This window comes from Cyprinus carpio, chromosome B6 (assembly GCF_018340385.1).
Source record: "Cyprinus carpio isolate SPL01 chromosome B6, ASM1834038v1, whole genome shotgun sequence".
In the NCBI taxonomy this organism is placed as follows: domain Eukaryota; kingdom Metazoa; phylum Chordata; class Actinopteri; order Cypriniformes; family Cyprinidae; genus Cyprinus; species Cyprinus carpio.
The window spans coordinates 6,938,416-6,953,217 of NC_056602.1; the positions used below are offsets into that span (position 1 = coordinate 6,938,416).

The following is a 14,802-nucleotide window of genomic DNA, read 5'->3' on the forward strand; positions in this document are numbered from 1 at the left end:
CTACAGAAACCATAAAGCCAAGGTACAGCCAGTTGAAGGAAATATGTAGTTCTTCTAAGCTAAACAAGTTAACTTGCACGAAGGAGGGTCGTAAACGTAGAGAACTACAAGTACCAGAATGCATAGCGGCTTGACGCGTCATCAAGCAAACATGGCTGCGTCCTAAAAACAATAATGGTTTTCTACTCAGATTTCAATTCTTCTTTTATTACTACGAACAAACGGGCCGATTCGAATGAAACAGTCGAGTTTAAAAAGATTATTTACCGAATACTTTAGCGGTCTAATAAAACGAAACTAATACAGCGGTTGTCAACGAAAAATAATCGTTTTTTTTAAATTTCAATGGTGAAATATGGAAGCAGTGCAGTCACCTCTCAGATTTCCACGTTGCGTTTTAACGACTGAGATTTACTCACGACACGTGTGATTCATCCAGAGGAACTTCACGACACTTAAACGGGCAAAAATAGCATTCAGTTCTTCTCTTGGTTTAGAAAAGCGATGTTTAGTCCTGTAAAAACATCGTATTCCAGGGTGAGCCCATTGATTGTTAATCGGGAGCTGGGGAAGACCAAGATGAGATAACAAGAGGTGAAACGCTTTAATTTCACAGTAAACGAAACTCGGTTCACTAAAGAACAGGAGGTTTCACGTAACGTTACCAATACTAAGCTTTACAAGGCAGCCGCGGTCATGTTCGGAGATCTGTTTGAGGAGGACGGGGATGGCTTTTCCTCCTCTACACCTGGCAAAGGTGTGAAGGGGAGAGAGTGTGAGCCTCCACCACCCAGAGGGAAAATCAAACTCTGCGGGATCAAGAATCAGGGTGGCACCTGTTACCTCAACTCCCTGATCCAGACTCTGCTCTTCACACCAGAGTTCAGGGGTAAGATGAAAATAAATCAGATTTTTCATTACCGTTTAAATAATTAGTATGTCTAAAATTAACATTTTGTCATTATTTACTTAGTTCTCAATCGCATTCTGGCCTCTCTAAGTCATATAATTTATAATGAAGCTTCGAACGTTTATGAATCTTTTGTTTCGAATCAATTATTCGGAGCTAGGGAAGTCACGTGGCTTTATTACGCGACGCTTTCTTATGTCATATACAATATTTGCGATATATGCTCGATGGTTCGTTTATCTGCTGAACGCATGAACCCGTGTCTAAAATGGTTAACAGTTCTTGGGTGTGTTTTATAATTTAAGATCAGTTTTAATGAAAAACACGCGTGAAATTAGTAACATGCATGCCCAGAAACACACAAAACAGACTACAAAGTGTTGAAAGAACACAAGTTCCACATACATGTTATATTAAATGATATTTAGTCATTTGTAGATTACACTTTCATGATAACATTTGCAGTTGGTTTGTAAAAGTGTATGTTTGGGTTCGATGCTTGAGTTATGAAGCAATAAGAATGAATCAATTGGTCCAAACTGATGATTTGTTCAGGAATCAACTTTTCAGTTTCAACTTTCTGTCAGCTGCTAAGATTTCCACCAAATAACGATTCTGCCTTGTTTGGCCAACAAAGATGTTGATAAATTCAGAAGACTTGAAGGGTCACATGAATCACTTATTCTTTTCTAATTACTTTTCTGTAAGTTTGAAGCTTGACAGCCCAAGTTCTCATTCACTTTATATTGATGGAGTGGCCAAGAAAAAAGAAAACAAAGCCATAAAGGGTTGGTGGAATGTCATGAGAATGACAGAATTTTCTTTTTGGGGTGAATTTATTTTTTTTAAATCATCTCTTACAGAGGAGCTGTTCTGTCTCGGGCCGGATGAATTAGGATGTCTGGCTGACAAGGACAAACCAGAGGCAAAGGTGTGTATGAATGTGTGTAAGTGGGAGATGAATAAAAGGCTGTATATGTTTTTATACAGAGCAGATGAATAGATGTTCTGTATGATCTCAGGTCCGTGTGATTCCTCTGGAGCTTCAGAGACTGTTTTCTCATCTGCTGCTGGTGGATGAACAAACAGCCTCCACGACAGACCTGACCGACAGTTTTGGCTGGACGAACAATGAGGTACAAAGACTTGTGATCTATCCTTACTGTCCATTTATCAGGTACTTTTCATCTAACAGTGACTGATTGCAAAGATAGTGTCTTTGTAATCTGGGGTTAAATGGTTCCCCTGAGGTCACATGGGTCACTTTGGGTAATAGCATCTGTGATGTAACTGAATTATCTTGCTCAAGGCAAAATCAGCAGCTGTTCATTGACACTACACCTTTAAGAAATTCCCCTTTCCTCCTTCATTATGTGAAATAGGAATGAGTGCTTTACTCTGGTTTGAGAAGTCAAAATGTGCGCTTGTAGACCAAACAGTGGCTTGTAAATCAAACAATTTCCACATAAAGTGTCTGGTTAAAGTTCAACTAAAATGATCACGCAGCTTGTTCAAATCTTTGGTCTTATGTTTTGATTTTGTCTTTAGGAAATGGGTCAGCAGGATGTGCAGGAGCTGAACCGGATCCTGTTCAGTGCTCTGGAGAGCTCTTTAGTAGGCACTTCAGGCAGCAGTCTCATACACCGGCTGTACCATGGGACGCTTGTCAACCAGATCAACTGCAAGGAGTGTGGCAATATCAGTGAGAGACAGGTCAGAAAGAAGAATGTGCCCTTGTTTTTTCCCTGTGACAACTTTAAATATAACCAGCACAAAAACAGGGAATATTTATTATTTATGATGCACTGTTCAAAATTTGGGCTCTTTATTTAATTTCTTTGTGTTGCAAGAACACCTTCATTTGACCAAAAGTCACAGTAAAGACACTTACTTACAATAGATTTAATTTTAAAAATAAATGCTTTTATTTCTGTTGTCTCAGGAGGACTTTCTGGACCTGACTGTGTCGGTGCGTGGTGTGAGTGGGCTCGAGGAGGCGCTGTGGAACATGTTTGTGGAGGAGGAGATGTTTGAGGGTAATAATCTGTACCGCTGCAGCAGATGTGATCAGCTGGTTAGGGCCGCTAAGGTCAGTCACATCTCAGAACTCAAACTCTTTTTATCTAAGGTAAAACTGTTCATTTGTCCTTTGAAGCCTTACACAATGGAAACTTTTTGCATAATGAGGTATAATACTGTTTAAAAGTTTATGGTCGATACATTTTTTTTTCCCCTGGTTTTGAGTTGTCTTTTATGCTTACCAAGGCTGCATTTAATTAATTTGATTGTAAAAACCGTAACATTGTGAATTATTGATATTATTTAAAATAAGTGTTTTGAATCTATTTTAATATATAATTTATTCCAGATCTCCAGTCTTCAGTGTCACATGATCCTTCAGAAATCATTCTAATAAACTGATTTGGCATTGACATTTTGTTTCATCACAGTTGAAAACAGTTGTGCTTAATATTTTAATGAAATCCATGATGCAGTTTTTATTTGTATTTTACTTTATATATACAGTATTATAGATCAAGAAAATTTGATTCCACATGTAATATGAGCCCTATTAACGTGAATGGCACTAAATCATTATTCTAGATTCAATTCAGATGAATCCACTGTAGTTGGTAATAAACCTGCTTAATTTTGTCTTTTGTTGCAGTCTGCTAAACTGAGAAAACTTCCTCCATTCCTGACCATTTCTTTGTTGAGGTTCAACTTTGACTTTGCCAAGTGTGAGCGCTACAAAGAGACCGGGAGCTACGTTTTTCCTCTTACATTCAACCTCAGACCATTTTGTGAGCAGGTACCAGAGCCGAATCTCACACAAATACATTTTCCAAGCCAAGTAAGATAATTCAGTGTTATTGCAATGAACAGTGTATGATATCTGGTCATGTATTGTAGAATGCACTGCAAACTCAGAGTTACCATCCTGTTAGCAGCTTTTAACAACATTTAGATTATTTCAAGCAGAGACTAACTTTTTCATCACTAGTAAACTAGAAGCACAGCTCTAGATGGAAAGCTATAATGACCACAGCAACTCAATTTCAAAGCAAGGAATTCACAAATGCTGTGTTTCCAGCAGAACAATTGGCCGGACTCAGAGTATTCGTACGAGCTCTTCTCTGTCATCATACATAAAGGAGGTTGTTATGGAGGTCATTATCATGTCTACATCAAAGACATCGATCAGCTCGGCCACTGGGAGGCACCGGTCAGTCTTTTGTTTTTTATTGTAGTCTCTATGATGTATGGTACGATGTTAACCAGTCCAAAAGTGACAAGTAACCACTATTTTTTATTTTTTTTTCAGGAGGAAGAGGTAAAAGTAAAGGCGAAAACCCAGAGACAAGAGGACAAAGTTGGGGAAAGAAAGAAAGAGAGTGAAAGATCTGTTGACACAGAGGATCCACTCTCTGTTCTTACTGATATTCTGTCTCAGGTATGCCATTACACCATAAAGCTCTACAACTATGCAAGACTGTAAGTATTAATATTATTAACACTTTTGGATTTGTAGCAGTTATTTAATGTATAGAAGGTTGAAATTCCTTCTGAATGAAGGAAATGTCATTTTATTCACTTCACAGCACAATAAAGGTGTATTATGAGCGTATTCTATGTTTTGAAAGGCAGGACAACTGTAATGAATATTTCTTAAATTTTGTGGGCATAAAATTTCATATGCTGATTTTCACTTGGTTTTTTTTTTGTTCAGGAGGAGTCAAAATGTGTGCTTGTAGACCAGCTGGGCCAAAAGCTGATGAATAAAACGGGCATGCCATGGAGCAAAAAATATAAAAAACAGTATGGCACCATCAGCAAGGTTGGGGTTCTGAAGTTGTATACTATTCTTCACACAGATACAGTAATAGACTAATGTTTAAAAGCTTGGGACCAAGGAGGTTATTTATTTAATTGGTTTTTTTTTTTTTAACTTTATTCAGCAAGAATGCATTCAATTGCATTAAATCCTAAAATTTTTATCCACAGTGACTTATTAGAATATTACAGTTAGTAGAATATATAAGTAATTGATCATACAGGCCAATAATATTAGCAGTGCTGCAGTATGTAATTTTAACTGTGTAACTGAAGGAAAGTATTCGTACTGACCATTTTGTCATCCTTCAGTTTCTTCAGAACTACCCTGAAGTGTTTATGCTGGTCTCCAATGGAACCCGTGTAGCTCTGAAAGCTGCTGGTCCTGCAACAACAGAACCCAGTCCAACAGAGCCAGGCAGTTCAGCTTCAGCCAATAACAGCCCAGACAACACAGAGCTGCAAACAGGAGACACTGAAGGCCCTGATGGATGTCATTGGTTTGACCTGAATGACTCTACTGTGACGGCCATTTCGGAGAAGGACATAGAGAAGCAGTTTCAGGGAAAAGAGAGTGCCTACATGCTCTTTTACAGGAAGACAACTATGAAAAGACCTCCAGAGGGTATGTTGTGTGTATGTGCACAGGGTCCAGCTTTAACTCTTAGTCACAAGAGTTAACTTGGCAAGTGTTCATTTTGGACTCTGTGTGTGCATATGTGGTGCAAATCCATTTGAATACTGAAACGTGATCATACAAAAGGCTTTTTTTGTGTATGTTTTTAAACAGCCATAGGAAACCCTGCGTACAAAGTGCCTCGTCACCTGGTGGAGATGGTACAAGAGGAGAATGCAAGACTTCAGCAGAGAAGGTGGCTTTATATACACTCAAGCACTCACACGCTCAGCATGCAGTATTTTATGCAATGTTTGAGTCATCTGTCTCTTGTAGAGCTGAGTTTGATGCCAGCAGCAACAGCGTTGAAGTGCGGCTGCATTTGGCCCCTCATTACCACTACCAAAATGGAGCCCTGCACCCCATATCTCCAGACGAAGACTCCGTCATCACAGTCACCTTTGACCGCAGAAAGACTGTGGGAGACCTGCGATTGGCCATCTACCAGGTGACATCACTAATCTATTTCCTGTCCTCCTTCCTTAGCTGTGCTCACATATACTGCAGTTTTTCAGTAACAGTATGACCTAATGTCATTCATTTTCAGTGATAGCGGATGGTCCTTTTTGTCTACATGAGCATGAGTTTTAATGGAGATGATTTAGATTAGTTCTGACAGAATATGTAGAGTTTTCTCTTACCTTTGACCTTGGTTTCATAGATGCAAGATCTTTGGGAAGGAGACATGGCATTGACATTGGCTAAGAATGTGCCAGCTGGGTTACATTTGTATGACACACTGACAGGTGAACACACATTTATACTTTTGCACTTTTTTTGTAAAGCCCTCTCAGACACTCAACTCAAATGTTTGGGGTCAGTAAGATATTTTTTTTATTATTATTGTTATTTCAAAGACATTAAAATTTATTCAGCAGAGACACATTAAATGTACCAAAAGAGGCAGTGTCATATCATATCACATATAACATATCACATATGTTATATCATATCATATCATATATCATATCATATCATATCATATCATATCATAACTCGTTTATAATTTATCATATCATATCATATCATATCATATATCATATCAAGCATATCATATCATATCATATCATCTACTTCAAATAAATGCTGTTCTTTTGAACTTTCCATTCAAAGAAAAAATTGCATTGAAAAAAAAATAATTTATCATATATCATATTCTGAAGGGAAAAAAAGCATCACAAAAATATGAAGCAGAACAACTATTTTAGAAATGGCTGATGAAAATTCAGCTTTGCAATAACTAGAATAAATTATGTTTTAAAATATATTCAAATAAAAAACATTTATTTTAAACATTTCATAAATGTTGTGTTTTCGATTAAAATGTCTTGGTGAACCTAAGAGACTTTTATTAAAAAAAAAACATTATAAAATCTTACTGATGCCAAACCTTTCAGCAGTAATGTACATGATTATTGATTTTGGATGATTATATATGTCTCTCTTGTTGTTTCAGATGACCAGATATCCCTGTATAGTGCAGGTGTGTCTAATGGCTCTGATCTCTTTGTGTGGAATGGGAGAGAGGTGGGCACCTACTTCATTTGTGAAAAAATTATAATATCCCTTTTCTGTCAAAGTGTTGGAGTCAGTGCTCTGCTTGTGCTCATTTGAGGCATCTGTGAACCTCTCTCATAACTGGTCCATGTTTCCACTGACATATAAGTTGGATAATTTAGCATCTTTTTTCAGAGCATAACTGTAAAGGCAATTTTTCTGGCTCAAAACTGCCATTTCTTCATTGTATGTAACAATCCAGATAAGGCACCGGGTTTGAAATCGGCACCTCGTTGGTGGAAAAGAGATATATGTGGAATGCAGTTTAAAATTGTTAAACCCGATTGATGTCCCCGCCCTTCTTTCAGGTCAGTGGTGTGGCGGTGAAAACTGGCATCGAATGGGAGCCTGTTTTGCTCACTGTGTTGCGTCCCTCTGTGGAGGAGCTGGGATGTGGGGATGGATCAGGGGTTGAAGACACTGATGGATCCGGTCTGGTGCGTTCCATGAAGGGCTTTGCTGGTGGGGCCACTCTGAGTACAGTGCTCGAGGCTCTAGGGCCTCAAGAGGCCTTTGTGTCCGGTCTGGTGCGTTCCATGAAGGGGTTTGACTGGGGGCGGGGCGAGTGGGTGGAGGGTTTTCCCACCTCAAGACATGCAGAGGACACTGAGAGAGCTGTCTCTGAAGGACGGAGACGCTCTACTGCTACTGCAGCCAGAGGAACTAGACAGCAGGTAAAAGCAGCAATTTCATGACTCGATACCATTATTTAACACAGCAAAAGTTTCTATTAAACACACTTCTTTTAACTATTTAAAGGGATAGTTTACCTAAAAATAAAGTAATACTACCCCATGATATAATCAGCCTCAAGCGATATGACTTTCTTCTTTGTGTAGATTATGATTGGAGTTATATTAAAAAATGTCCTGGCTCTTCCAAGCTTTATAATGGCAGTGAATGGGGGGTCAAGATTTTGAAGCCCAAAAAAGTGCGTCCATCCATCATAGAAAGTGTGGCTCCTGGGGGTTAATAAAGGCCTTCTGAAGTGAATTGATGCATTTTTGTAAGAAAAATATCTGTATTTAAAAATGTATGAACCCTAACCTTCAGCTTCCGTATGCACATTAACAAGAGAGTGGTCTTTTATTTTAGTTTAAAGGGTTAATTCACCAAAAAAATGTACAAAAATTAAAATGAATGAAACAAACCGATAATTTAAATTGAAATAAACATTTAACTGAAAGTGAACAGTCAGCAAAAAAAAAACAAATAATATATATATATATATATATATATATATATATATATATATATATATATATATATATATATATATATATATATATATATATATATATAAAAAATAAGGTATTCATAAATTCTTCTAGCGAATTTTTTTTTTTTTTGTGTGTGTGTGTTTTTATTATTATTAATACAATTTATACAGTCAAATTTACAGATTTTGACATCAGGTGTCTGTTTAAAATGGCTTAACTTGTCTTATGTAATTACATTAATAAAAGTTATGACATTGTCTTGATATTGTGATGAGATATTAATGCAATACTCTGATGCTTTTAAAAGTAACACAACACAGATACTAGAGAATAAAATACATGCTGTATACATTGATATAATAAGGAAAGACCATGATTTTCCACAGTATCTTCAGCCTCAGCGGTGACATGGTTACTGTGACAACGCCCTCAGATTGCCGCTGGCTGCAGGTGGAGTTTTGCCCACAGAGTGGACTGAAGGAGGAAGAGGAGGAGGAGCAGAGGAAGAAAAGGAGTAAAGTCTCAGCTTCAGGGAACATGGTAAGAATGAAAACATGCATGTACACACACAGACACACACTGTGTTATTTTGGAATTATTTACATACTATTATAATCATTAATAATTTTGTAATAATAATTTAATAATCATTTTGAAATAATTATTTTTTTATAGTTTCAGTTTTAATAATTTATGCTTTTGTCATTTTTATTAGTTTTTACATTTATATTTAGTCTTAATTTATTTTTAATTCAGTTTTAGTAATTTCAGTACATCTAATATTTATTTTATTTCAGTTTTGTGTCTGTTTATTACTTTATTTTAGTTGACAATAGTACGGTGTTGTACACAGTTCAGATTGTAGTACAGGTTTCTTGATTTGCTGTGTGTGACTCTTGCAGCTGCTGGCGGAGGTGAAGGAAAAAGCTCTTGAGGAACTTCGCTTACAGGATGAGCTCAGTGGTAATAACACTATATAATAATACTCAATAATATCTAGTAATAGACAATAATGCTTATTAACAAGGAAATGCTCAATAATACATCTCATAGCCTTTTTTATTGATACGTTAACTTCTGTTGATGTTTTTCCTCTGTATCAGCATTGCCTAGAAAAAAAGCTTTTCAGTTTCATGATATTTTGAAATTAGTGTATGTGCATCAGGGAAGAGCTGTTGTCTCCATTTGTGTTCAGATCAGTCTCATATATTTTTTTTTATATTCTGTGTTTAGGTGTTGAATGTTGTCTGAGGCAAATGGATAGAACTGGAAAACATTTACCTCCAGGTATCTTCTCCAAACAGTCATCAGCACCCCTGCTAATGTGATCTCTCTAAAGGTTTACATGCTAAACGGGTTTTCTGTGTGTTCTAGTGCATGAGCATTTGAGTGTTCGGGATGCAGGGATCAGGTTGATGACTTCACTCTACCTGTGTCCCGGACCAGTGCCAACATCAACACAGGTGCGTTCATACAATTTGCACGTGTGAATGTGATGCAGAATGCATATCACAACTTTTCTGTAATGAGAAAATATCTTTTCTCTATGCAGTTGTTCTTGTACTTCAGTGTTGGTCTAGCGCCCTCAGTTGGTCAGGAGCTAGAGATTATTGTAGAGGAGTCTCTAACCGTCAAAGAGGTGAACTCTGGATTTTGTATGAAATTTTAGCTGTTCTAAAAAATAAAAAAAATAAATAGTTTAAAAATGCTGGTTCCTCTTATTCCAGTGCCTTAAGGAAATGTTGCAGATGGCCAAACTTGACGGTAAAATTGTTCAAATGTTTGCTTTTTAATGGCACATGGAACTAGCTTTCTCAGATTTATTAATGAAAGCTGTTTCTCTCTCTAGGTGAGTCATGGCACTTAAGAAGAGTGGACTGGTGTGAGGAAATTGGAGAGCCACTTATGGATGAGGTATCTTACATAATAATCTCTAAAAATTCATACTAATCCACTTATCTCTTTCTTTGTTTGCATTGATTTCAAATATTTGACTCCTGTTTGCTCTCGTCTCCCAGAATGCATCTCTGAAAGAAGCAAGGGTCAGTCATGGGGACACACTGGTGCTGGTGGAGGGGCGACTACCTCCAAAGGTACGTTTTCAGTTTTCGGTGATTTCTTATGTAGGAAGGAAATAAAACTTTTCAAATAGCTTTCTTTCATCTTATGTCAATTTCAGGGTTACCTCAAACTGTCTGTGAAGATGTACATAGACACGATTGGCAGCTCCAGCGTTCCAGAGCTGAACCACACAGCAGAGTCCCTGAGCACTGAGGGGCTCGCCACAGGTTTGACTTTTAGCACATTTTCTAAAGACCAAGTGAGATTCATGATTCGGTTTCTGTCAGATAATGACCGCATGGGCAATATCTGTGGTTTGTGCTTGTTTACATGTGTGTTTCAGAGGGGTCTGGATCAGAGATGAGATTCATTGGACATGTGGAGATATCAGAGGAGGCTTCCCTTGATGATCTCAAGACTCAGGTTGGCAATCATTACTCACAGCATTAATGATTTCAACTGATAATGATAATTTAAAGGTGAAGTGTGTTATTGCAGAAATGTTTCCCCACACCTTCCCCACATAATCCTAACAGCCCTTTCAAACAGAATATATACAAAATACCTGTCACAGGTCCTGATTTTGTGTGATAATTTGGTTTTGATAATCACCATTGTGTAGGTTTATACTATAACACTAGATGACACAAAATATAATATAAATTTGTAATTTACTGACTTTAATTTCTTTGATAAATGGTCAGATGATTCCCGAATCCAAATGTATCTCTTATCATTTTTTTTTTTTGTATTTTTTTTTTTAAGGCAAAAATAGCTAAATCTTTTGGACAGTTTCTACGTGTACATGTTTCATATTCTATTTTATTTTTGTAAAAAGAAAAGTTTATTCTAATATCAATATGGGTCAAGAAAAGCAGCCAAAACTTTTCTGTTTGGTTCATTTCCCTATACTTTTAGTTTACTCAGAAAGGCAGCCTACAAATGGCATATTTAGTGCAGTCAAAAGATTGTTCGCGATAAATCGCATCCAAAATAAAAGTTTTTGTTTATATAGTATATGTGTGTACTGTGTATATTTATTATGTACATATAAATACACACACACACGCATGTATATATTTAAGAAAAATGTTATGTTTATATATTTATATATGAATATACATGTAAATGCATGTAAATATTTTCAAACCATATGCTGTTTGTGTGTATTAATATATACATAATAAATATACACAGTACACACACATATATTATGTAAACAAAAACTTTTATTTTGGATGCGATTAATCGTGCACTCTACACATTAAACTGCAATAAGAAAAAAAAATTAACATCAAAAAATGTACGCACTTCACCTTTATGAGTACACTTATCATCCATCACTCATTTTAAGATTAAAGAATTGAAAGAAAAGTTAGAGAAACTAGTGAAGAAAGAAGTTCTGTACACTACCATTCAAAGGTTTGAGGTCATGTGATTTATTTATTTATATATTGGAAAAATAAATACTTTTATTTAGCAATGATTTCTATTAAAAATGCTGTACTTTTAAAATGTTCTATTTTCTATTCAGCACAACTGTTTTCAACATTGATAACAGTAAGAAAGCACCAAATCAGCATATCAATATGATTTCAGAAGGATCATGTCACTGAAGACTGAAGTGATGATGCTGAAAATTCAGCTCTGCATCACAAGAATAAATTGAAAACAGACATTTTCTTTAAAATTGTAATAATAATCACAAAATTACTATTTTTGTTCAAACAAATGACATTGGTGATGATCATAAGAGACCTCTTTTAAAACCCCCAAACTTTTGAACAGTAGTGTATGATTACTGATCTGTACTGCACCCACCATAACCTTGAGAAAAGCTACATTTGTGTTCTTGTAGATGATGACTCTGCCGGCACTTCAGGATGTGTGTGTGCCCAGTCCTGCGTTTCTGCGTGTATGGCTGCTAGAGGGCAAGAAACTGTCCAGGATACTCAGAGGAAACCAGCAGACACTCAGGTTGATAGCTCTGCATTGCCTTCATGCTCATGAATGCTGCTGTGATGGTGGAAAAAGCATGTGAAACTTTTCATTGTATATTGGGTTGAAGTCGAACTTCTTTTCCTGTAGGAAGCTGAAGCTGGGGAATGGGGCAGAGGTGTGTGTTCAGAGGCTGATGAACGAGGAGAACCTGGGGTGAGACTTCCTGACAGCAATCCAGATAATGAGGCGATTGATAGAAACTGTTTTGCAGTTCGAAAAAAACACCAATCATTCTTTTCTCTTTATCTGTGCAGCCTGAAGGATTTATTGCTGAGGGTTCAGATGGGGGTGCCAGGAGAGAAGGCGTATTATCCTTCTGAGGAGTTTTTGTGGGACGCGGGGCGGGACGGTACCCCCAGGGGCCTGTACGCTGCTCTGGCCTCCCGGTACGGTCTCACTCCTGACAACCTGCTCCTGGCTAAACACCTGCCTGACAAACACACCTGGATGCCCATTTCCAACTGGGTGAGAAAAGAGAGTGAAAATTGGAATACAGTATATTTTAGGTGAGAGTTGAGTTACTTGAATAATCACTTCTGAATAATCGCAGACTCAACAGGTCTCAAAAAGAAAGAAGAAGAGGAAAGCTGAGAGTCTCCAGGCTGCTCCCTTCTACCTGAAAGATGGAGATATTATAGGTGTCAAGGTAAATTAAAAAATCTGTTTAAATACCGTTGGGAAGCTGTAGAAACTATGTTTGAAATTCTAATCTGCTGCTGGTCAGGCGAATAGATAAGCCATTCCCAAATGTTTTACCCTCTTTTTTGTTATTATACCTTTAATTGCTTTAAAGTTATTTAACAGTGCAATATCACTTTCACCACATTGCTTTGGGTTTCAGTGATTTATTAATCTTTTTTTTTTTTGTTTGTATTTGCATGTGTGTAGAACCTGCTAATAGACAATAATAAAGAATTCACTACTCTGGAAGACGAGATTGGTCAGCAGAGCCTCAGGGAGGAGGCAGCGAATCACAACACAAGGTGCATCCTTTTGTTTTGTTTTTATTGTCACTCTCCAGTATTACAAGATATAGGTTTGTCAGTGTTTGCTGATTTCATTTGATTAAATATGTAGTAAAAAAGAAATGCTGCAACATTTGGTCTTTGTCAGTAATATATACATTTTTATTTAGTATATTTATTTATCTAGGATGCATTAAATTAATTTATAAAGACATTTTTAATGTTACACTGATATGCTGTTCTACTTTTTGAAAGTATCAAGCTTTCCACAAATGCATTATTCAGTGATATTGAATGATTCATGCATATACATTTTAGAATAATTTCTGAAGGATCATGTGACACTGAAGACAGCTGAAAAAATTCAGCTTTCTCTTCACAGAAATAAATTGTTTTTTAATAATATTTTTCATTAGAAAACAGTTATTTTAAATGGTAATATGATTTTTTTGTTACATACTTTGTATGTATTTTTGATCAAATAAATGCAGTCTTGGTGAGCATAAGATTTTTTTTTTTTCAAAAACATTAAGAAGTCTTACTAACCCCCATGTTTTGTACATGATTTATGTTGTCCACTAGGGGTCGTCCTGCCACTGGAGACTATTCAAAAGACATTGGGTCCAAGAAGTCGGGCCCAACTAAAAACCGGAGACCAGAGGTGGCCTTATCAATCAATGTGGGAGTGTTCAGGTAACCCACCACACCCTGTGAACTTTAGATCAGCCTGTTGGTCCTCAAAACCTTCACTAAGGCCTCTAAGGTGCCACGGGAGAGACTGCCCCACTGAGTCACAGCAACGAAGCCAAACCGAAGACAAGTGAAAGTGCTGACCAGGAAACCCAGCCTGTGAAAAATCTGATTCTTTGGGCATGGGATGCTGATTCATGACTTAATGTTAAGTAGAAATATCATCTTCAATCACTGAGATATCTTGAATCTTGCACACTTTCTTTGCCCTTTTATATGCAATTCATTCCTGAAGCAAATATTTGTACCCTACAAGACTTGATAGATCAGTTTCAGCCTATGCCAATGGATTTATCCTGCCTCACTTCTGAAAGTCTGCATTTGTTTTCCACAAGGAGGGGTTTGATGGTAATGGTATGAAATGTTACAGGGTCGTCTTCATTTTTTTTTCAACAAAATCATCACAATACTGTATGAAAGATGTTTTACTCAGATATCTTTAATTACTGTATATGCAGTTCTTTATCATTTATAATGTTTTAATTCACTCAAAAATAAAATTCTGTGATTATAAACTCACCCCCATATGATCCCAGACTGTTCAGTCATAATATTTCTGTTTGTCCAGTACAAAAGTCATCAATACTTCTCATTAACTCTTCAGTGTTTTTAGTGATTGAATGTGATGCATCATTTTTAGGTCTAGGTGAAAACACTGAATTATCAGTAAATATTTATGTTTTGGTCTGTTTCTCACAAAGCTTTCAAGAACTTGGATTATTGATCACTGGTCATATGGATATTTTTTTGTGTGTACATATTTTTTTTTTTATGAAGGTGAGTGAATAATGACAGATTTTTTTTTTTTTTTTAAGCTTTCCACATCAG

At 36.6% G+C, this 14,802-nt stretch overlaps 1 protein-coding gene across 1 annotated transcript in view; it reads left to right on the forward strand.

The window, feature by feature from the left end:
• Window positions 1–114: 114 nt before the first annotated feature.
• The window catches only part of LOC109052861 (ubiquitin carboxyl-terminal hydrolase 40-like), a 15,174-nt gene continuing 486 nt past the window's right edge, over window positions 115–14,802 (forward strand). Inside the window, 32 exon segments of the mRNA XM_042725486.1 lie at window positions 115–889; window positions 1,774–1,841; window positions 1,933–2,046; window positions 2,459–2,623; window positions 2,853–2,999; window positions 3,579–3,722; window positions 4,008–4,136; window positions 4,236–4,364; window positions 4,641–4,748; window positions 5,057–5,369; window positions 5,535–5,616; window positions 5,697–5,868; window positions 6,082–6,166; window positions 6,877–6,947; window positions 7,286–7,528; window positions 7,530–7,651; window positions 8,584–8,737; window positions 9,100–9,160; window positions 9,431–9,484; window positions 9,572–9,660; window positions 9,750–9,836; window positions 9,925–9,961; window positions 10,047–10,111; window positions 10,216–10,290; window positions 10,377–10,485; window positions 10,602–10,681; window positions 12,117–12,235; window positions 12,347–12,412; window positions 12,514–12,724; window positions 12,810–12,905; window positions 13,148–13,242; window positions 13,807–14,802. The exon segment at window positions 13,807–14,802 is cut by the window's right edge and continues 486 nt beyond it. Coding sequence (XP_042581420.1) covers window positions 697–889; window positions 1,774–1,841; window positions 1,933–2,046; window positions 2,459–2,623; window positions 2,853–2,999; window positions 3,579–3,722; window positions 4,008–4,136; window positions 4,236–4,364; window positions 4,641–4,748; window positions 5,057–5,369; window positions 5,535–5,616; window positions 5,697–5,868; window positions 6,082–6,166; window positions 6,877–6,947; window positions 7,286–7,528; window positions 7,530–7,651; window positions 8,584–8,737; window positions 9,100–9,160; window positions 9,431–9,484; window positions 9,572–9,660; window positions 9,750–9,836; window positions 9,925–9,961; window positions 10,047–10,111; window positions 10,216–10,290; window positions 10,377–10,485; window positions 10,602–10,681; window positions 12,117–12,235; window positions 12,347–12,412; window positions 12,514–12,724; window positions 12,810–12,905; window positions 13,148–13,242; window positions 13,807–13,921 — 3,798 coding nt within the window. The 5' untranslated portion in view covers window positions 115–696 and the 3' untranslated portion in view covers window positions 13,922–14,802.